At 37.5% G+C, this 22,289-nt stretch overlaps 1 protein-coding gene across 2 annotated transcripts in view; it reads left to right on the forward strand.

Moving 5' to 3' along the window:
- Positions 1–22,289, forward strand: part of UBQLN1 (ubiquilin 1) — a 30,826-nt gene that overhangs the window by 2,010 nt on the left and 6,527 nt on the right. For both annotated transcript variants that reach the window (XM_057370031.1, XM_057370029.1), the window contains exons 2-8: positions 13,268–13,419; positions 16,848–16,963; positions 18,393–18,655; positions 19,450–19,608; positions 20,217–20,460; positions 20,950–21,092; positions 21,980–22,063. In XM_057370031.1, coding sequence (XP_057226014.1) covers positions 13,268–13,419; positions 16,848–16,963; positions 18,393–18,655; positions 19,450–19,608; positions 20,217–20,460; positions 20,950–21,092; positions 21,980–22,063 — 1,161 coding nt within the window. The remainder of the gene's footprint in view (positions 1–13,267; positions 13,420–16,847; positions 16,964–18,392; positions 18,656–19,449; positions 19,609–20,216; positions 20,461–20,949; positions 21,093–21,979; positions 22,064–22,289) is intronic.

Consider the following 22,289-nt stretch of genomic DNA (forward strand, 5'->3'; position numbering starts at 1 on the left):
TGGTTTTTGGGTCTTCATTTGTTTTGTTTAGGGAGTTTTGCTTACTTTTGGCACATCAGCATTTGGGCTACAAGTGTCCCACAACTGAGTTTTGTTGAGGTCCTCTCCAGCTGCCAGTGGATTGAGACTGCTTTCTTATCTTCTCTAGTCTTTTGGCAGCTGCAGTATTGTGTGCTGTGAGCTRCTCTCTCTGCAAGCTTGATCTAGGCATTTCTCCTGAAAGTAAAATGACTGTGTTTGCTTTTTAATGTTGTCCACTGCTTTCCCAGCAATCTCAGTCTGAAAGGGGCTTTTCACTTCTCTGTTCTCCATAGATATGTGAGCAGYGCCAATGCAGTTTTTGTAAAAGTCATTGCACATTTGGGGCTTTTTCTTTGTTTGGTATTTCAAAGGAGAGATTCATAAACTGATTCTAACCTGAGTATTGCGTTTGTCCTGAAAAGCAGTCAGCCATTAGTTTGGGTACTTCAGAAATTATAAACAGATTTACTTAAGCTGTGAATTTTATGGTATAATTGACTTCAACAAGTTTGTTTCAGATCTGAATACTGGTGGAGCTGCCAGGTTTTCAAATAAACAGTTGTCATGAACTGAAATAGTTGTACAACCTAGTGAGAGCATGAATTTTTATTGAAAGCTTCATGCAAGTTCAGGGAATTCACAGAGCACAGTGCTTTAAGCGTCTTTCTTGTGCACAGATATCTTAAACTCTGGGGTGTTGTCTCTTTGGAACTATTGTTAAAAGATTAGATCTACAGTTATATCTTAATTTTGTGAAGTAAGACTGCCCTGGTGGATCTACCATTTGGTTGAAGTCCCAGGCAGTATAATAGCACTGGAAAAATGCACTGTGCCTGCAGTGTGACTAATATTGGCTGCTTTTCTTAAACTSCAAAAATAAGCTGTTGATAATAATTAGTAATGTAGTGTTCCTAGAACCAGCCTTGAAAATAGGTTAATCTCAAATACCAGACAAGTTTCACATCTGTTCAAATGCGTCTGGGATCAGTGGTTTGTACAGTTGAGATAGGTGGGCCAGTAACTTTTAGTTTGAAAAAAAAACCCAAAAACCCAGCAAAAGAAACTCCCTTCGACTGTATATTTCTGTAGATAATATTTTAACTTAGTGAATTGTTTATTTATTTACAGTCACTTCAGAATACTGCCAGAACAAGAACTTAAGATTTTCTAGGAAAATACTTAAAGTTATCAGGGCCAGATTTAGGGCTACACAACTTCTATTTTATGTTGCTCCCTTAATGTTAGCCAGGTCTGCAACTTTTCTGTCATGATATTTTTCTATATTGGAAGACTTCAGCAGAACAGATTTGTTACTGTGATCCTGTATTGTGCAATTAGAACAGTGAGTATGCAGGTTGGTATGGAAGATAAAGTACAAAGCCACTCTGGGAGGTCGGTTGATTGCAACGGCTGTCCATTTGTCTTTTTTTCTGTGAAAACATTTGATTGTGCTGAGCACAGTTTGGCTCAGTATTATGACAAGGACCAAATATTTGCATTCTTGACTGGTGTGATACTGATGTTGCTTACTGCAGAGACTAAATAAATGAGTGAATACCCCACTTCATGGTGGGTACAGATGAATACCTATCAGCTTGTTGACTTTAGCTGACCCTGACAGTACTGATACTATAGCTCAGTGAAACTGTTTGTCTCTTGTCCTATGATTTTCCCCTTCAGTTTATTTTCTGACTTTGTGACAGTACAATCTTTGCAATTTCTCACTTATCAGAGTTGACTTAACGTGTTTTGGTAAAGCCTGTATGCAAAGAAAAAGTGTGCTCATTTTAGGAACGACTCATGCCTTCATATCTTAGTGAACGACTTGATTTGTTTGAATGTTGAGGTGTTGTAACTGGTTACATGGACAAACAGTTTTACCTTTAACATTTAGAATTAGGGAGCTCTGGAAGAGTTAGTTTGCTGATACTTGCAGGTGCTGTAAAGTGCCTTTTGTTGACGTTTGAGGTATACATAACTTTATTTTAATTGGTTCAATGTTCCTGTCTGTGGATATGTAGCACACTGAAAGTTACTSACTTGTCCATTCTGTGAGCATTACAACTCTGAAAGAGAGTAACGTGCCTAGCTGTGTGTTATTAACTGCTGCACCAACAAACARTAGACACAGTAAATTTGTGCTAATTAATTTCAGAAGCTTGCACTTCTTGCAGAGAACTRTTGCTAGTCCTGTGATTATATGAAAATTTCAGAGCAATGCCCATCTGAAAAAGTTAGTGAAATTTAGTTTCATTTCACAGAAAACAGATTAGATTCTTTTGCAGGTTTAGGGTTTTTTTTCTCTGTTTTTATAGGCTTCAACTGTTAAACAGAATTCCTCCTCAGTATGGAATACATTTCTCAGTAATAGCATATTTAACAGCTTCTATTATGTTTTTTAAAATAGGTGAATGCAAATCTGCTTTCTATACTAGACTAAACTACAGATAAAAACCCTTGAGCTAGTGAATTATAAGTGTAAATGTATCCGTTGTGTTGAGACTGATTTTTGTCAAGTGGAGAGCTCCTAAAGTTGTACTTTTGATTCCAGTTTCAGTACAGTTTAAATCCGTAAGTCCAGGATTTCATATTTGTTCCTGGTTCTCTCAATCTCAAATTGGTAGTCTTCTGCTTTGTAAAGATCACACAGKTGTAAATGTTAAATTGTTAAAATGTAAGGTAGTTTACTTTTTAAGAACAGTATAATTTTAATTCTTTTAACATGATCCCATTCTGTCTCACTGTTTTTCTGTAATCCAGGGATTTCTGAATGGTATAAACAAAATAGGTTGAAACTCTGTGATGGAATCCAGTCTATTCTTCTTTTTCAGGATTGTAATACAGATTTCTGTTGTTTTTCGAGTGTCTCGAGGCACTTGAATACAYGAAGTGTTCTGTATTAGGTTTTCCATCGTCTGGTATCTCAGTGCATTGTAACACATAAAGATGTGATTTTTTATGAGTGTCTGCCTCTGTCTTGGTTTGAAAGACAGATGTCTGCTAAGGAGCGCGGAAGGTTCCTTTGGAATGAAAAATATGACCCTTTGTCCTCTCAATTATTGTAATTTTGAAATTAAAGGGCTTTTAGGCAAAGATAGGAGAAAAGGAATAACAGTTCCTAGTAATAATAACAGTAACTAGTATTAATAACAAGRCAAACAAACAGCAACAATGGCAGCAACAAYAAACAACCCCATAAACGCGGGGCCAGCCCCCTCCAGTGCAGTTCCGGTCAMGGCCGGCAGGGGGCGCTGGGGCAGGGCGGGGAGCAATGGCTCCTCCGCTCCGGCAGGGGCCGCTGTGGCTTCCGGCCGGCTTGCTCTCTTGCTTCCTTCTCTCTCTTGCTCTTTCTCTCTTGTTCTCTCTCTTGCTCTCTCTCACGTGGCAATGGCGGACTCAGCTGACGGAAATAAGTAGAGAAGGAGCATTTTATGAACTCACAGGGGGAGCCCGTCTTGGTGCTCTCTCTGGATAGCAAAAGGAGTTGTAGCAGGGACAGCTGTAGCAAGCTATGAAGCCAGGGATGAGCAAAGTCCTGGGGTGTAGATGAGATGAATCAGAAACTTGGCAGCTGTAGCCAGAACTGCAAGGCATCCCCGGTGTGGCAGGGGATGCGAGTTACAGTGTGGCAAAGAAATCTTGGAGCTGGGCCAGAGAAAGAGTGGAGCTGGGCAGGTGTCCTCCTCCCCTAAGCTGGGCAATATCTTTTGTCTCTTAAGTACCCGGTCATTATTGTTCCTTAGCAACAAAATGGGGAGAACTTCCCTAAGAGGAAGAAAAGCAAAAGGAAAAACTGACTTCTAACAGCCTTGTAATATACTTGATTATCCATATTTCTTAAGCTGTTATTTTTCTTTTGTGAACTCAGACTTGTTTTAGAGGAGTGATAAGTAGTTATTTGATAGAAGAGAACCTTCAGAAGTAAGAGTACACTGACTTTCCTGATTGTTTTCTTAGTTAGATGTRAGTCAAAAGTATCACTTATCTGACCATAGTATTCAACAAGTGTTTTTTGCTAAATGACTAGCAGACAGAGTAAAATAAAACCTCTTTAAGTAACGCTGTGAAGTGTCTTTTGTGCATAAAAGCAAGTGGTTCCATTTTATTTTTTTAAATTATTWAAAAAAAAAAMAMAACSTTTATTCATGTCAGATAGGGCTTGCATTTGTCTTTTAAGTTTGTTTTTACTAAAATCCCTCACCCTCAGTCAGGGATGCCACAGAGTTTTAAAAAATTATCCTGTGCACAGTTCAAAATTACCACAGCATAGAATATGTTAATAAACAGCCAGCCGTGGTAGGGGTGCCATGTCAAGATTTTTCTAGTGACTGTAAGCCTTGACTCTGTAAAAAAGGTCATTGTCTGGGAGTACAGCTAGGGTAAAATCTGAAGAATGTGGAATATTTGGTGAYATGGTCTGCTTTTGACAGGGATGGAGATAATACAAAACACGGCGCCATATCAACTACGAAGAAGAAAATTAAGTGCAAGAATAATCTTGATAACTCTCCAGTTTGGGCTCTTGCTAAATAGTGCTGCTGTTGTTTCGGAATGTTACTCCCTCAGTGATCTCACTGAGACTGTCCAAACTGCATTGTCACTCTTCTCTCTGCTAGGTTTCCTCCTCCTTCCCCCTGTGCCTCAGTGCATTATTTATTTGTTAAATAACATTGAATGTTGTTAAATTAAGAGTTGTGTAATATAAATGAGAGTTTTCAAGATGAAATTAACAATGAAAGAGAGGAGTTGAAGCATTTTCTCTTTTTGTGCAGCGCAAAAACCTCAGTGGGTTGAGTTGAAACTTAGTTTCCTGTAACTTAGAAAGCTTTTTTTCTCTTTTCACTGTTCTAAAGTTGTCACTCAACCCAAGGCACTCTGGAGAGGAGCATTGGAGGCACAAAAGGTCAAGATCACAGGTTGAGATAAGAACAATTTACTGGAAACAGCAATGAGATAAGCAAAGAAATATTAACTGCAACAGTACTAATGACAGAGGGTACAAGAAAATCAATAATTCACACAGAAAAAAATGCTTAAAAATAGACAATTGGATGTCTCCCTCTACCATGYTTTCTTGACCAGAAGGAACTCCTTCTCCCTGGATGATTTCTTTTCCCCAGCTATTGGCAATGACAAGAGGTGGCATAGAATAACCTTTGGGTCCTGGCCATGCCCCCTCCTAGCTGCTACAGAAATTAACCCTGGCCCGGCCTGAGCCAGGACAGTGCTTTATTCTAAATGAATGAGTTCCTCATTTGCCTTGCTTTGTCACTGATCAGGTACACAAGGAACAGGGAGGGAGTAGATTGCCAAGTGCTTTTATGGGGAAGTATTGCTTCTCCAAACAGAAGCTTGGAGAAGTGGAGTGGCTTGCTGGAGGATCCCTGGAAGGAATGGAAACGGCTAGAGTTTGAGTCCTGAGCCCTTTACACTAAAAAGCACTGCTGCATTTTGCCATTTGTGGGCAGCTAGTTTTGTAAGCTCATCAAGAATCTGACTTTGTATTTTGAAATGTGTTTTTTTTTTGTGAATCTGGTTTGGTTGCAGGGATTTGAAGAAGTAACTTGATTGGGAAACTACCATGGATCATTGGCAAAGCCACCAGAAGAGAGTGACTCCACTGACATGAAAGACAATACTCTTACATAGAAGCGTTATTTTGTGTGTTCTTGCTAGCTATGCTTTATCTGCTGTGGGCCAAAAGTGCTTGTATTCTTGCTTGAAATGACATATTCTTRTCTTTCTTCTGGTATAGTGTCCTAGGATTGTGCAATAAAACYTTGTTTTTACTGACTCACTTTAATTCAGTCATAAGATGACCAGCTCATGATTCATCTCTAAAGGAAACCACAGCTATCAGTGGTTATATGGCCATGAGTGTGTTTGGTTCCTTACTTCTTGGGTCAAGACGACCTGTAACCATTAATTCTGTTGTATGAAGGAAAGCTGGATTTTATCAAAGTTTGCTCCTGAGACTTCTCAGTGTGGATGTAAGCCAGACTAGAATTTAGTAAATACCCTTAACTGTGTATGTTGCTAGGAAAGACAGTTGAAAGTTTAAATATCATGGGTGTATTTTGAGCAGTGCTGAACAAGGTAATGCTGTTTCAAAATTTTTCTTTGTAGTAGAACTGTTTGAGGGATTGCTGGGAATGAAAACTGTAGTTCAGCCTTGTGAGTGAAAACCTTTGCTTCTATATCATCCTATGTTGTATTGAAAACAGAGTTTCATGTGGGGAGGATCAGCAACCTTGCTTTTTTTTTACAATTATCTAGATAAAATTGTRGGTTAGTATTTTCAAAGTAATTGAAGTTTTTAGGAGCCTGTTTTCTTCTGCTTTCAATGGGACTTGGATGTTAAATGCCCAAGACCTTTGCCAGTTTGTAACTGTAATTTCATTTTTAAATATGACTTAATGAGTTGAGCTTTGGATAATTTGGGAAAATATTTCTTAATTTATTTGTTTTTATTACTTTTTCACTATCTTTTGTCATGTAGGTGGATACTAAGACTATTACAGTTGCTGGTTTGGATGTCATAAAATGAGCCAGCAGAAGCTTTTGAATCATTATGTGGTGATAACTTGTCAAAGGAGAATTTGAATTTTAATACTTTGCCTGGAATAACTTTTTACCAGGTCCTTCCAAGGCCAGCTTGCCAGATGTTAATAGGTTAATGTTTAAATTATGGATGTGCTCTGCAAAGTGACAGTGCAAAATAATATCTGGTTTAGTCAGCTGTTCTGCTTTGTGTATATTGAGATATTTACTTTGTTGGATGACAGAGCTTTTACTTGGACTAGCTTGGGTACCTGTATGCATTTGTTCAGCACTGGATTTAAATATTGTGGTGTCCACCCATACCTTGCAAAAACCTTCAGAAGCWATCAAGTTGATCAGCTATAGTAAAAATCCTAGCTTGCTTCACCGAGTTGTTTTTTTTTTTCCAGGTGTCTTAACATAGAGCAAAAAAAAGACAAGTTTTGTTAATTGTGACTATTTTAAAGTTGCTATGAAGGTAAGGGTATTTGGCATGGAAATAGTATAAACAAGAAGTGCTGGTGTGCTGCTAAAAAGTCAATGRGTGTTTTCAATATGAAAAACTACACTGCTGTATTTCAGAGCAAAAAAAAAGTTTAAATCTAGGAGGTAATGGTAATTTGCGCAAAGTGCTTCAGCAAGATGAGCTTTAGATTTGTTCATATCAAATCTACAAGTTGCCGTGCTTTGAGGAGAATGTAACCTTGAATCAACTCACTCTGCTTAAAACTGCTTTTTATTTTTCTGCCTAGGAAAACCAGGCCTCTCCCTAGTTAGTTCTGTGTTTCAGTCTGATTCCCATTGTGTTTCTCTCTGCATATTTGTCTTAATAATCATGTAAAAAAATTGACATGATTTTATATTATTTTTACAGTAGTCAGTTATTAGAGGAGTACAATGAGCTAGTTTCCATGAATACACTAGGTGTTAAGTATGTTGAAATGACTGCACACCTTTGTAATACCACATTATTACAATGAAGTAAAAATTGTATTTTAGAAGAATRAGTAAATGAACTGACATTGTTGCTTGGATTGTTACATGTTAATTAAAAGGATGAGTCACTGCAGTAGGAGAATTGGACAGAAATGCTCACCATTTCCAGCCAGTGACACTGATCTTCTGGTTTTGGTTTTCCCAGTGGRCCAGGTATTTTAACTATAATTCACTGATACTATTATTTAGTTATCTTGTGCAAACTGAAGACCTAAACAACACCTTTTTGTTAGAACTACATAAATATACATTAATTTCCATCATCATAATCTGACATGGTTTACCCTCAGCCAGCAATTCAGTATCATGCAACTGCTTCCTCTCTTCTCTCTTGCCTAGTAAAATGGGGAAGAGAAGTCAGAAAAGATAAGTAAAACTCATTGGTTGATGTAAGAACAGTTTAGTACAGTTTAATATTTAAAACAACAACAATAACTACAACAACAACAGTACTAATGAATGAGAGGGAGAGAAGAGAAAAACACAAGAGAAACAAATGATACACAGTACAGGGGCTCAGCTCCTACTCAGCCTGTTCCCCTTGCTGGCGAGTGTTCCAGCCACACTCTTCAGATGAAAGCAAAGACTCAAGAATGAAGAACCTGTGTAGGAGATCAGGTTTGAGACCCTTTGAGGAATCTGAAGGTGAACAATTCCTGATAGGAATAGGGTCTGATGAGATACATCCATGGTCCCTGAGGGAACTGGGCGGGGAAGTTGCTAAGACACTATTCATCATGTTTGAAACTTTGGAGCAGTTCTCTGTGGAAGCTCCTACAGACTGGAAGAGGTGAAACAAAATACCCATATTTTTTTGGGAAGGGAAATTGGGAAGACCCAGGGAACTACAGGSTGATCAGTCTTACCTCAGTGCCTGGCAAGATCATGGAAAAGAACCTCCTGGAAACTATGCTAAGGCATGTGGAGGGTAAGGAGATGACTGGTGACAGCCAGTACAGCTTCACTAAGGACAAATTTGGTGATTGCTTGTGTTGGGGTTGCRGTGGTGGTGGATGAGGGAAGAGTGAGTGACATAATCATAAACTTCACTTATGTAGAGCATTTGACACTGTGCTGCATGACTTGTCTCTGAACTGGAGAGACAAATTTCGTCAAAAGGACCAGTCAGTGAATAAGGAGTTTACTGTGTGGTTGCACTCAGAGTGTTGTGGTAAAAGGCTTATTGTCCAAGTAGAGATCAGTGATGAGTGGTGTCCTGAGGGATCGGTACACACAAAGGCACTGTTTAACRTCTTCATCAGTGACATGGACAGTGGGATGGAGTGCACCGCAACAATGCCAGTYGGTGTGCTGTGAATGAAGTGGTGGAGGGAAGGGATGACATCCTTGCTGGGCTTGAGAGAATGGGCTCCTGTGAACATCATGAAGTTCAACAAGGCCAAGTGCAAGGTCCTCCACTTKGGTTGGGGCAATCCCAAACACAAATATAGGCAGGGTAGATTGAGAGCGGCCTTGAGAAGGACTTGGGGGTTGGAGGCTGGACATGACCCAGCAATGTGTTCTCACAGCCCTGAAACTTGATTGTGTCCTATGSTGCATTCAAAGCAGCTTGACCAGCAGGGTGAGGGAGGAGTTTCTTCCCCTCTGCTCTGATGAGATCCCACCTTGAACATTGTATCCAGTTCTGGGGTCCACAGCACAAGGAGGACATGGACCTGTGGGAGTGAATCAGGAGGAGGCCACTAAGAGTATCAGAGGGCTGGAGCACATGTGCTATGAAGAGAGGCTGAGACACTGTTGTTCGTTCCGTAGAAGAGAAAGCTCCCAGGAGTCTTTATAGCAGCCTTCCAGTGTCCAAAGGAGGGCTACATGAAAGATCATGAGGGGACTTTTTACAAGGGCRTGGAGATGATACAARGAGATGATACAACTTTACCGTCTTTCCTATTAGAAAGAAATTCTTTACTGTGAGGATACCGAAACAGATTGCCCAGAGAATCCGTGTTTTCCCCATTGCTGGAAGCATTCAGAGCCAGGCTGGGCTTYATGTAACCTGGTCTASTGAAAGGTGTCCCTGCCTTGGCAGAGGAGTTGGAACTAAATGCTCTTCAAGTTCTTTTTCAACAATGTTTGTAGGATTATGTTTTCCATTTGTGTAGATGAGTCTCTGCCTCAACAAAAAGAAAATAAAGTGTTTGAAGCTAATCTGTTTTTTAAAGTGTTTTTGACAGTTAATATTGTGCAAGCAGACTCATTCGTAATAGGTCTTGCATGGTTATATAGATTTTATGTGATGGTCTTCTCTGAATGAATTATCAAACAGAGAACTTGGTTCTGCTTATACCTTATCATTTCAAAGTCTCAGTGTCATACTGAACTAAAGTGAAGCTGAGGAAGAGACATAACTTTTCCTTGTATCTCGATTAGGCTTTAAACACGTCTCAGCCAAAGCTAGCTTATTATTCTCAATAGTTTTATTACTGTGACTGGAAGTAGATCTAGTGTGCGTTTGGATCATCCATGGATGTTGTTGTAGACATTATTTTGTGGGTCATGATAAACTGATGGTTGCATTCATGTCTTCCGTATTGTTTTTGCATGGCACCCTACGGCTTCCTCCGGGTGGGGCACAAAAGGGAGGACAGCCAATCTCCTCTCCTGGTGAGCAGCAATAAGAGACAAGAAAATGGAATGAAGCTGCATCAGGTTCAGATTGGACTTCAGGGAGGAATTTTTCTCTGGGAGGGTGCTTGGTCACTGGAATAGGCTCCTTTGGGAAGTGGTCATGGCACCAAGCCTGTTAGAGTTCAAGGAACATGCGGCAAATGCTCTCAGTCATATGGTTTMGTTTCAGGTAGTCCTGCAAAGAGCAGGAAGTTGCACTCAATGTTCCTTATGRTACCATTCCAATCTGATATATTCTATGATTCCGTGAATATTGTTTCTATTACAATATCAGCCTTCTGATGAGAATCAAGTTGTGGATTTCTCTGTCACAACATTTTGTGGAAAATAAGTGAATTTAGGTAAATGACAAACTTTGATTTGTCACAGTATAGGTGTCCTTTATTCTGATATTTTAGCTTTGTCCAAGGCTTTAAGTATTTCTGCTGGTTTTGTGTTACTTTGGAATGCATATTAAGAGTAATTAAGTAGAAGAATACAGAATAGGAAGCAGCTACTTGAACAGTTGCTTAACTACCGGAACAGTTGAAGAAGGTGTGATGTTCCATCCTTAAAGTGGGAGTGAGCACTCAAGATTTGTCAGAGCTTCTTCCCCCTTAAGCATGAGACATCACAGAAAAGAGTGATGGATGTCAGAGTAGTTCACAAAAACTCAGAAAGTTTTCTTTGTAGATTACACACGATGGAAATTGGTATGATATGTCACTGATCTACTATATAAGTACATGGCAGTGTGTTTTGAATAAAGTGGTGAGCTGAAAAGGAAGAGAGAAGAAAAGAAAGGAAAAAAGAAAGAAAAGAGAGAAAAAGATCACCAGTCCCAGCTCCACCATCAATCCAGTTAGTTTTAACTACAATCAATGTAGTTTTCATACACAGTTTGTTCTTTCAGACCTTTCTGGAAATGGGTCAGAGGACTTCGCGAGTCTTGGGTGGTTTTGATCCCTCCCTATAGTCCCTACCCATTTCTCGGTCGCATTCCTATGCTTGCATTGTTCTGTGTTGTGCTCATCTCTAGGGACTACAGCAAGGATATTTGTCCTGGAAAAGTGCTGCCCTACTTCTGTATGGCCACCTTCACCAGCCACACCTTGTTCTTTCTTATGGCATATTATTACAGAAAATCCTTGGTTATTACCAAAAATTCTTGTCACTTATTACCAGTACTCCTTCTTTGACTCTGCAGCCATCCACGTATCGATGTTTGAGGTGTACACATTAGCCTCTTCTGGGATTCTACAAAATGTCTAGTTTATAGCTATTAAAGAAGTCAGTATTGTTACATGAATGTTTTCCCACATGGATTTCTCACTTTTTCTTGCAAATTGGAATATAGCTTGCAGCGTGTGGGGTTTATCTTTCACTAAGTGAGATGAGCTGRTGTGAAATATTTTGGCCACTATTGATCCCCGCACTTACAGAGGAGAGTAATTCSCTTTGAAAATCCAAAGCGGGGTGGAAATGGTTGGTTTAGAAAATATCCTTCAATGAAAGATTAGCCTAGCAGTCCCTCATTCAAAGGACAACAATAATCTGTTTGTATTGTTCATTGTGGGAAGGACAGTGAAGACATGAGGTAGTGACACATTGAAACAGGTTTCTTGGAAAAAAGTTGCGGGGGGACCTTAGAGAACAGACTAGATAAACATGAGAAATAAKAAGTAACCCACTTGGGGAAGTAACGGACTGAGTGACTTTCTGAAATACTTGAAAGTCTAAATCTTGCCAGGATAAAGGCTTACTTATAAGTTATTTCTGCAACAACCATAACTTAACTCTATGAGTAGATTTAACTAACCAAGGACAATCTCCCGCGCCAATGCAGAGATTTAGCTACTGTTGTCTCTTGGACTCTCTCTTTTTTTAAAYTCTGTTTATTTTTCTCTTCTTTAGAGAGAGAGAAACCTTTCAATTAAAGACTCATCCTTCAAAGCATAGTGCGTTGGAATTTTACTATTTAATCCTACCTTATATCAAATATAGTTATTAACAGCTAGTTGCAAATTAGTATTTTATTCTCCTGTATGGAGTGAGAATTCTGTAGGATCTTTTTAAAGTATTACAGTCAACTTAATAAAAAAATTTTAAACACAACTGAAGGATTTTCTAACTATCTGGGATTGTATTAAAAATACTTAATCTGCTGACTAGTCTTGTTGAATAAATGTATCTGTTATAAGCAAGTCATTGCTTTATCATTTTCTTGGACATCTTTCTTTTTAAGTTTTATGAATATTTTGCTTTCAATGACAACATTTTTCCAGAGAATAATAAATTTCAATTAAAAGTAATTCAAAGCATAACTTGGTAATTATTGATTGAGAAGGCAAGGAGGTATGGAATGGACTTCCATGTTCAGTTGTTTTAATGAGGGAATGATTTCCTAATGAAATGAAAAATGTGGCTGATCATTATCTCCTGGGCTGCAACTGCATTTCATCTAGCAGTGTTGTGCATTGAATGAGAAAGCAGAGCCATCTAAGGTATAACTTCTGCCYGTGTGGAAAGGAACGCTAGTTTTGACACATGGAAGGAAGACACCAAAAATACATCTAAGAAGAGAGGATACTCAGTTCAGGCAAAAGTCTAGATAGATTTATCTGTGACATTGCATCATCAGTCCTTCAGCAATGGATGGCTTCAATGGTGTGCACATTTGTATGTGTGTACTTGCTAGTATATAATTATAGGCATACTTTACGGTGTGTATACATGTAGGTGTGGTTAAATACTATATATACTAGTGTGTATTTATGTGATGGATGCTTGCCTGATGGAAGTCACTATAGTCTTCAAGAGGGATTTTTGTTGTCATGACTTATATAACTAGTGATCTAGATGTACAGTTCTTCTGATTTCCTTCTCTATATGAGAGAAATATCTTCTATCTTCCTATGGACAAAAGAAAATCTGAGAAAATGAAAGTATTTGTAGTTTTTGAAAAACAGAATGTGCAATACAAGTCAGGTAATACAGCAAATGTAAAAAATAGATTGTTCTTAAATGATTTCTTAAAATTCTAGTTCAGTATTTAATTATGTACATTTATAATTTTTTTTTTTAGTTCAAGGAAGAAATCTCCAAGCGTTTCAAGTCCCATACTGATCAGCTTGTGTTGATATTTGCTGGAAAAATTTTAAAAGATCAAGATACTTTGACTCAGCATGGAATTCATGATGGACTCACTGTTCACCTGGTTATCAAAACACAAAACAGGTAACCTTAATGRCGAGTGACCTTTTGTTTATCTCTAGAGAAGTAAAAGTACTTTCCCTTATTAATAGCTTTCTGTCGGGCAAAACTAGATTTGACTAAATCACCTTCAAGGTCTTCAGTTACAGCAGGTGTGAGTTAACAGTGAAATTATGAAATTACAGTGTTCTTTTAATTATTGTGTATTTAAGTTGTGTTCATGTTTCTAAATATAAGTCTTYTGCTTTTATTTGTTACTTAACTTTTTTTTTTAGTTCTGGCAGTGTTTTGGCTTCATAGTTGTTAGATACCATGTCTTACTGTCCATAAATAGATGTTATGCAGATTTTCTTTTCACACATGAAAATCTGCAGTGGATGTTTTTCTGCAGCAAATTTTCTTTCTTTGTTTTACCAACACAGTGAGTAAAGACTTTCTGTTTTGGTAAAACAAGGAAAGGAAATTTTTGAGAATTGCTTTAGTGCAATGCATTTATCTGTCTAAACAGACTTTAGATTTTGAGACTTTTTTTGGTGAAGCAGCATTGAAATGGTGGTTAGAAAGTTATATCAGTTGAGCTCATCTGCACTTCCTATGAAGTGTCCAAAAATCCTTYCAACAAGTAGAGTAATAGACCTTTCAAATGCAGTTTGTTATTAGTCAATAAMATGTTCATTACTCAAGACTGAAAGTGGTTTTGCTCCTGTTGTGCTGAGGTCTTTCCTTTCGTGGTGAGGATTCCCTCTAATGTGAAAATGTCAGATGTTGAATAATAGTGTGGAATACAGGAGGGAGCAAAAATAGGCTCTCCCTTTCAAGGCCTTACCAAGACACAAAGGCTGGCTAATAACATCAGCATTAAATAGAAATTCTTGTTGAAATTAGTAGCATTTGCATTAAATGCAGGTACATTTTGAAATGCAGGTACCTTTGGATGTGTTCAGTTCCATATTCATGCCTCGGAAGGATTWTGTTCTCTGTCCTGGAGTCAAAATACTTGTTGGTACTATCAGAGGTCTCCTTTTCCTGCTCTGTGCTTCCTCCACCTGAAATTTAGGCTGATACAAGCCATGCCAGTATTGAATACAGTATTAGGTAATACTGCAATTCTGTGCCTTGTGCATCTGAACCATTTTTCTGCTGTTACAATTTTTTTTGTTGCTTTTTTTACCTACAGTCTTGGGTGTGGCAGAGAGGCTCCATGAGTTGTATTAGCAGGATGCTTTTGACTTGCAGTCTTCAGAGGATTTATAGGTTGGATCTGCTATAGCTATACATACTAAAATACCACTGCCAGCCTGTTGGACCTTTTTGCACTTTGCCTCTGGGCAGCGGAGCCCCCAGGAACGCAAATGCCACATTTGGGGCTTTTGGGGAATTTTTGGTTGTCCCTGGATCTCTCTTATCAGCATTGCACTACCTGTCTTCACTCTATTGCTTTTTTGAGTCATTTTAGAAGAGTGTATTTCTATTATCTGCAGAATGTTTTAATTATGTSTGGGAAAATTAAGTGCAAACAAAAAACTAGAGATCCTTTGCATGTACCTATGCTATCTTCAAATGAGGCGTTAAAGTTTTCACCCACTAGCTTTGCTTGAATAAGCTAGAAACRTGCTAAAACCTGCTAGAGAGAATTGCTAGCACAATGAAAATCACCTCTAAAAACGTATAGTATTGTCCTGAAATATCTCATTAGTATTCTTATAAAAATACCTTTATTTTATGCTTGTCCCTAAGACAAGATTTAGACTCTGCCAGTGTGGCCTGGAAAGTGCTTATTTTTGRCCATGAGTATCCAGCTTGATTTGTTCCCAACTACTTTATACTGTGCTATTTACTCTTCTGTTGACTGCTGCTTTTACTGTTACTTTCTATCTGAATAAGTAAAAGTTCTTTTCCAAAACTGGATCTGAAGATTACTTTTTCCCTTCTAAGCTATATTAGATTTGTAACTTCAAAATAGGAATCCTCATATATCTCAACCAATCCTGGTTTGAAAAAAAAGATTACTTTTTTTTTTACTGTGCCACATTTTGCAGACTGGTACAGACTTTCAGTGAAATTTGTAACCTATGTTCTACASTGTGAGAGTAGCAGTGACTAATTAGCTGTCAGTGAAGATCAGTTGAATGTCTGAAGAGAGTTCTAGGTCAATATGTATCATTTGCTTGACAAGTGCTGGGATGAAGCGTAATGGCAAAATGGGCAAAAAAAGGTGATGTSCACTTGACAGGAATATCATGGAAAGACTGGAGGCCAACAGGCTTGACACTAGCATGAACCATTATCTTCAGAGAATATGCCCACATTTCCATGGAAGCACTATTGAACTGCAAGTTTCAGTGTCATCTACTTTTCTGTCACACAGTCATACAGTCTATAATCTTCATTCAAGTTACAGCTGCTTGGCTGATGATAATTATCTTGTGTTCAAAGTTTGCAGTTGCTGTTAGTGAGGTTAAAGAACTCTTAGAAACCTCAGGAAAGTCTGCATTTAAGGCATTTTCTAATTTTCTTTTTGTCTGTTTTTTTTTTTTTTCTTCTGATGTTTACTTCAGTGGAGCAAGCGCAGAATCTCTGTAGGAGAAAGGTCCTCCAGGGTGGACTGAAGTATGAAATCTAGTGTACTGTCGAATTCTCAAATATTTTTGTGMAGTCTGAATTCATAGTTTTACAAGTTATTTTATTCTATAGTAATGCAAATACAGATATTTATGAGATTGATTGTTGAATGAGAGTGGAGAACTGATTTGGATTTCAAAGCAGTGTTGTCTCATTAGAACAGATAGGGCAAGTTAGCTTTATTCAAGCTCAGTTCCTTGATTGCTTTTACTGCATGGCAGCACCTGTGTTTCTACCTGCTGTAGGAGGGTGTGGTGAGTGCTAAATCATGCTGGCTTTAGCTTTGTGTGATTACATTTTCAGCCTGTTCTAAAAATTGTAAAGGTTATTGAGAGTTCTGATATTTGTCTTCTAATAAAATGTGACGTTAACTGAATTTCACATTCAATAAGTCATCCTGTTAGAGATGTGGCATGAAATACATTTGCATTACATTTGTTAGGCTTTATTTTTTCAAGGTGGGGGCATCCTATCGGTAGTATGTGAGTATAGTGAAATGAGGCGTGGGTTTTTAAAACATGGTGATGACAGAGAAAGCAATTCATTGGCAGGTACTGTGGGGAAGGGCAAGGAGGTGGTAATGGCTGCAGTGATATCCATCTGTTTTTAAATATTTGAAACTACTGTTCTGAAAAATGGATGATACTACAGGAGTCTGAGAAAGATTTATTACAGGAAGCCATCTGGAGATAACCAGGTTTTGACCAAGAACCAATTGTAATTAAAGATTTTGAAGTATAATACTATTTCTACATTTCTACGTTTCTACATAATGGCACTGCTTAAAATAACGTGTTACACTCTATAAAGTTTTAAAATTGCTTTTTTAGATCACAAGACCATCCAGCTCAACAGGCAAACACGACTGGGAGTACTGCTACCACATCAACGTCAAGCAGTAGTACCTCAACGTCAGCTTCAACAAATAGTAACCCCTTTGGCTTGGGTAAGAATATTTGTTAGGTAGCATGGTGGTTATCTTCTCTTGGATTTAGGTAGTTGTTTCTAAAGCTTTATTTACAATCTAGACAGAACTTCTGAAACAAAATGCAAATAAACATGCCAGCCAAAAACCTGATTACAGATATGTGTTGAATTGGTTGTCGAAGGTTTCTGATCAGTCAGTTGCCAGAGGAAAGGTGTTTTGCTGGTTTTATATAGAATCACGGAATAGTTCGGAACGGATACCTTTAGTGGTGATCTTGTCCAACCTCTTTGCAATTAACTAGAACATCTTCATGTAGATTAGGTAGTTCAGAGCCCTGTCCAATCTRACTTTGATTGCTTCCTGAGATGGGGTGTCCATGACCTCCCTGGATAAATTGTGACAGTGTTTCACCATGAGCTTCAGATCTGAACTATTTTGTATTGAGTAATAAGGTGCTACTGATGTTATATTTTGGCACTATAGGTAGTGAAGCTCCCCTTCTAGTGCCCTTGTGCTTCTTAAAAGTGCATCTGAATTCTTGTTACCTGAATACAGATGAATCATAGAAGTTGGACCTGTAACATGACTTGAATCATAGAAGTTGGAYCTGTATCGTGACCTGTAACATGAAGCCAAGATCTGCAATAAAAGCAACAAAATTGCTGATTACCTTACAATTCAGTATTTCTGAGATTTCAAGTCTGATAGGATTATGAGTATTTTCTTCTATGAATGAAGAAGCTCCAGTCTATTGACTGGAGTAATAACCTATTTCCATAATTGCAGTGGGGTTTTGTTTCATTCTTTTTCATCTTTTTTTTTTTTTTTTTTTTTTGCATTTGGGAGTGGAGAAGAGGTATAATTGGAAAAACCAATCATAGTCATCAGATGTTTTCTTTGGTTTAAAGGTTTCATTGGTCTGTCTAGTACCTTCTGAAATTTTTAATTTGGATTCTGCAGAGTACAACAATTCAAAGCATAATTACCTCTTGGTGCATCATTACCAAGAGGAACTCTGCTTTTTGATAGAATAGGGAGYATAACTCATATTGGGAGTTCTTTCTCAGCTATAGTCTAACCAAGAGGAGACAGATAAATGATTATTACAAATGCAGTTTKTAAGTGTTGCTAGAGGGGGTAGGACATGGACCTAAAGCCCTAAAATTCAAATATCTCTTGTATCTTGCTTTGAAAAGTGAGAAGAACAGTTGCTAGAATTGTAACAAATTCTGTTCAAGAATAAAATTTGTTGGATTTTTAGTTATTTCTCTTGTTATTTGAGGAAGCAGACTCTTAGTGGGTAACTCCTCAACAGCCTTGCAAAGATGGAACTTTCCAATTATTTTTGTTATTTTGAAGTATGGGATATGTTCAAGTATTTCATATTTAGAAAGAATGTGCATATGATTGGAAGTATACTCAAATATATTTTTTCATCCTCTTAAAGGTGGCCTTGGAGGTTTGGCAGGCCTGAGTAGCCTGGGCTTAAATACTTCAAACTTTTCAGAGTTGCAGAGTCAGATGCAACGGCAACTTATGTCCAACCCGGAAATGATGGTTCAGATAATGGAAAATCCATTTGTTCAGAGCATGCTTTCAAATCCTGACCTGATGAGGCAGTTAATTATGGCTAACCCTCAAATGCAGCAACTGATACAGAGAAATCCAGAAATCAGTCACATGCTGAATAATCCAGATATAATGAGACAGGTATGTAGAAAGATCTGTTAGTTCACAACTTTTGATTCTGCTTAATTGAAAACAACAGAGCAGGAATTGGATATGCTTGGTGGACTGTGTAAACATTCTTGAACTATTTAGTTTCATGGAAAAATACATAAAAGGTTGCCATAGACAACCAGTGTTTACATTTCCAGTTATCAATGTCCAAAATAGATGGATAATTCAGAAAATCTGCAGCATAGTTTTGAAAGTCATTGAAGACTGTTTAGTTATGTCTTCTGAGGCTACAATTAGGTGTTCCTGTCTGTGCTTGAAATCTGTTGTCTAGCTGTCTTATTTTACTATTAGAAGTAATTCTCAAAAATACTACRTATTTTCATTGTATCTCTCTGTGAGTACTTCTAAATGCTTTTAAAATCAGAAGATAAATAAAATGTGTTGTGTGGCAAAATGTATCACAACCCAAAGAGATTAATAGATGCTTTTGAAATTGTATGTATTTATTTTAAATTTCATGCTATAGGCTGCCTGATGTAGTGATTTTAGAAATGGTAAGAGTATATTGTGTGGAAAAGATGAAGAAAGAAAAGAATAGCTCATTCAGAGGTTTATTTATGTTTAGCCAGTCTTTTTGACCCAATCAGTTGTGGTAGAATGCTTGCTAAAATATTGGACTGTGCTGATTAACATAAAGATGATTCAGCTTTAAGCATAATTTTAAACTGGGTTAGACAGGAATAACTGAGATATTGCCAAATGCTGACGTTTTCACTTTAGGATGGATTTCTTATTAATACAGATTAAACGTTCCACTTCTCTAGACACTAGAACTTGCTAGAAACCCTGCAATGATGCAGGAAATGATGCGAAACCAGGACCGAGCCTTGAGCAACCTTGAAAGTATACCAGGGGGATACAATGCCTTGCGGCGTATGTACACAGATATTCAGGAGCCAATATTAAATGCAGCACAGGAACAGGTGAGAAGAGGTTACAAATGACATTGAAAGTAAATACTTATTTTTTTAAATAAAACCATTTAAATAATGTAAATTTCCAAGTGTTTGCTTAACAAAATRCTTCCTGAAATTTGAAGTTGCTTTGCAGACTTTTACTCTTGAGAGGAAAAAGCTTTAAAAGTCTTATGTTCTTCTGAGCCTGAAGAAATACAGCTATCACTTTGTGTGAATGAGAAGCTGTTTTAAAGTTAATAAATTTCTTTATTGCTTAATTTTTAATTCCCTTAATTCATTGCCTTAAAATTTGGAGGTCCAGTAAAATCCTTTTKAAGGTGTGATTAGTAACATTTAACTGAAGGTGGGAAGAATAAAGGATTTTAAAGTTAGACACCATTATGCAAGATACWATCGTACTGTGGTCAAAAGACAAGGTAATAGCAATGCTATTTTCAAAAAGAAATGTGATTTAATTTTTGGAGGTCCTAATATCTCTAAATTTAGTGTCTTTTCACAGTATTTGCATTTAATTACTGTGGAATGGTGAGGATAACTGATTAAGAGGCATAAACATTTATTTTCATCATGTAGGAATTTCTAGATGATACATGTTTGCTTTCCTTTCTCTGCAGTTTGGAGGTAACCCATTTGCCTCTTTAGTAAGCAATGCCTCAGCAGCAGGGGACAATCAGCCATCTCGTACAGAAAATAGAGATCCTCTGCCAAATCCCTGGGCTCCTCAGTCCAGCTCACAGACCTCCACCACAAATACCAGCACTAGTAGTGAGAGCAGTGGCAGCAGTAATACTGAAAATAACACTTCTGGCACTACGGGACAGAGCTCAACTGGACCAAATTTGGGACCTGGACTAGGAGGTGTGTTTACTACAACTGTATATATTTACACAAACTTGGAACTTGCTGAAATGATTMTTTCATGGGAAAGAGAGTTTTTGATTCAGTTTTTATTGCTATATACTTTTGTAGAAAACTTTACTATTATCAAAGTCCTCTGTAGAAAAATAGGAAAAATAAAAAAATAGGAAAAATAATCTGAGTGATAATAATACTTGTACACTGCCTTAAAATAACAAAGGTAAGTAATCTCTAGATGAATTGTAGTATTTTTTCTGTTTCAATGCAAATGTGAAAACAGCTAGTAATGTGCCACTTAATGGGAGTTCTTGTTGGATACATTGTCTGTCTTCTAGGGTAGATGTGTCTGTGTAAGCAGAACCACACTGAGGTGTTTTTTCAGGGTCTTGAACTSAGGAAAACCAAGTGGTTACATTCTGGGTTTAGATAGTCTGCTTTCTCTGATGGTAATTAGGATGTTTATTAAGTACTCTTTAACTTTTCTTGAAGCTGGTATGTTCAACACACCAGGAATGCAGAGCTTGCTGCAGCAGATAACAGAAAACCCCCAACTTATGCAGAATATGTTGTCTGCACCCTACATGAGAAGCATGATGCAGTCATTAAGCCAGAATCCTGATCTTGCAGTACAGGTAAATTGCGTTTGGTATAGTAATATATTGTGTGTATTAAAGTAAAAAAAGACAAAACCCTAAAGCTCAACRATTGCTTGTGCCTAATGGGCCAGTTTTAAATTTTAATTCCTAAGTTACTGAAATTATTGCCTGTTTACATTAAACAMTTAGTTGCAGTGAGTTTCTTTGGTTGGTAGTTGGATGTCATACCTGACATACTTCTAAAATACCTTGTAAAGTTGTGGTTTTTTTTTACAGCCCTAAACTTATGATCCAGCATAAGAAGCAGACAAAAAATGCTTTGGTTATAAATTAAGGTAGACCTAAGGGTAAATAAATATCCCCACTAATTTGGGGGACATGAAGGGATGGGACTTGCTACCATATGTAGACATTATCCTGGTTTTAACTTCTCTTTTGTAACCTGTGCTCAATGTAAAAATGTAGATGCTGTTGCATGGATGATGTTGTAGAAGTGCTTTCAAATCTTTTTTAAAGTGTAATATCAGAATTCAAATTCTGAACTGAACTGAGATTGAAAAAACACTGACTTTTCTGGGTTAAATACTCACTTGACTTAAGGTGATATTTTCAGCGAAGCTATTACTTAGATTTGTAGTGGAGGCACAACAGACAAAGCTTTTCTTGTAATGCTTGGCAAGACTACCTCATTTGAATCTGGAAATTCAGTCTCTTACAAGATAAAAAGCCCCAACCAAACAAAAGCAAAATAAACAAACAAAAAAAGAAGACAAACACCCCTAAAAAGTTTTAGCCAAAAGAGTAGATGRTTATTATTCTATGAGGTAATTTTCATAGACTGTTACTTATTATCAGTAGTTGTTTTAAAACCTCCAGTGGTTTTTACTGTTTGATCTTTGAAATTAAATATTTTTGTCCTATAGATGATGTTGAATAATCCTTTATTTGTTGGAAATCCTCAACTTCAGGAACAAATGAGACAACAACTTCCAACTTTCCTTCAGCAAGTAAGATGAGATACTAGCTCTTAATAAAGGTCTTCACATTGATGAGGAATATTTTTGGTAAACTGGTGCCCGTCTTTGATTTGTCTAATAGCTAGATTCTGTAATATATTCTCATTAGGTTTAGATTATAAGTTAGATTGTCCCTTGCTATGCTTGCTTAATGTCTCCATCCCTTTCAAAGTAAAACCTGACTGTTGTCTATGGCTAGTACAACCACTAAGRTTTG

This window comes from Malurus melanocephalus, unplaced genomic scaffold (assembly GCF_030028575.1).
Source record: "Malurus melanocephalus ecotype Western Australia unplaced genomic scaffold, MMel_1.1 scaffold_117, whole genome shotgun sequence".
Taxonomy (NCBI): domain Eukaryota; kingdom Metazoa; phylum Chordata; class Aves; order Passeriformes; family Maluridae; genus Malurus; species Malurus melanocephalus.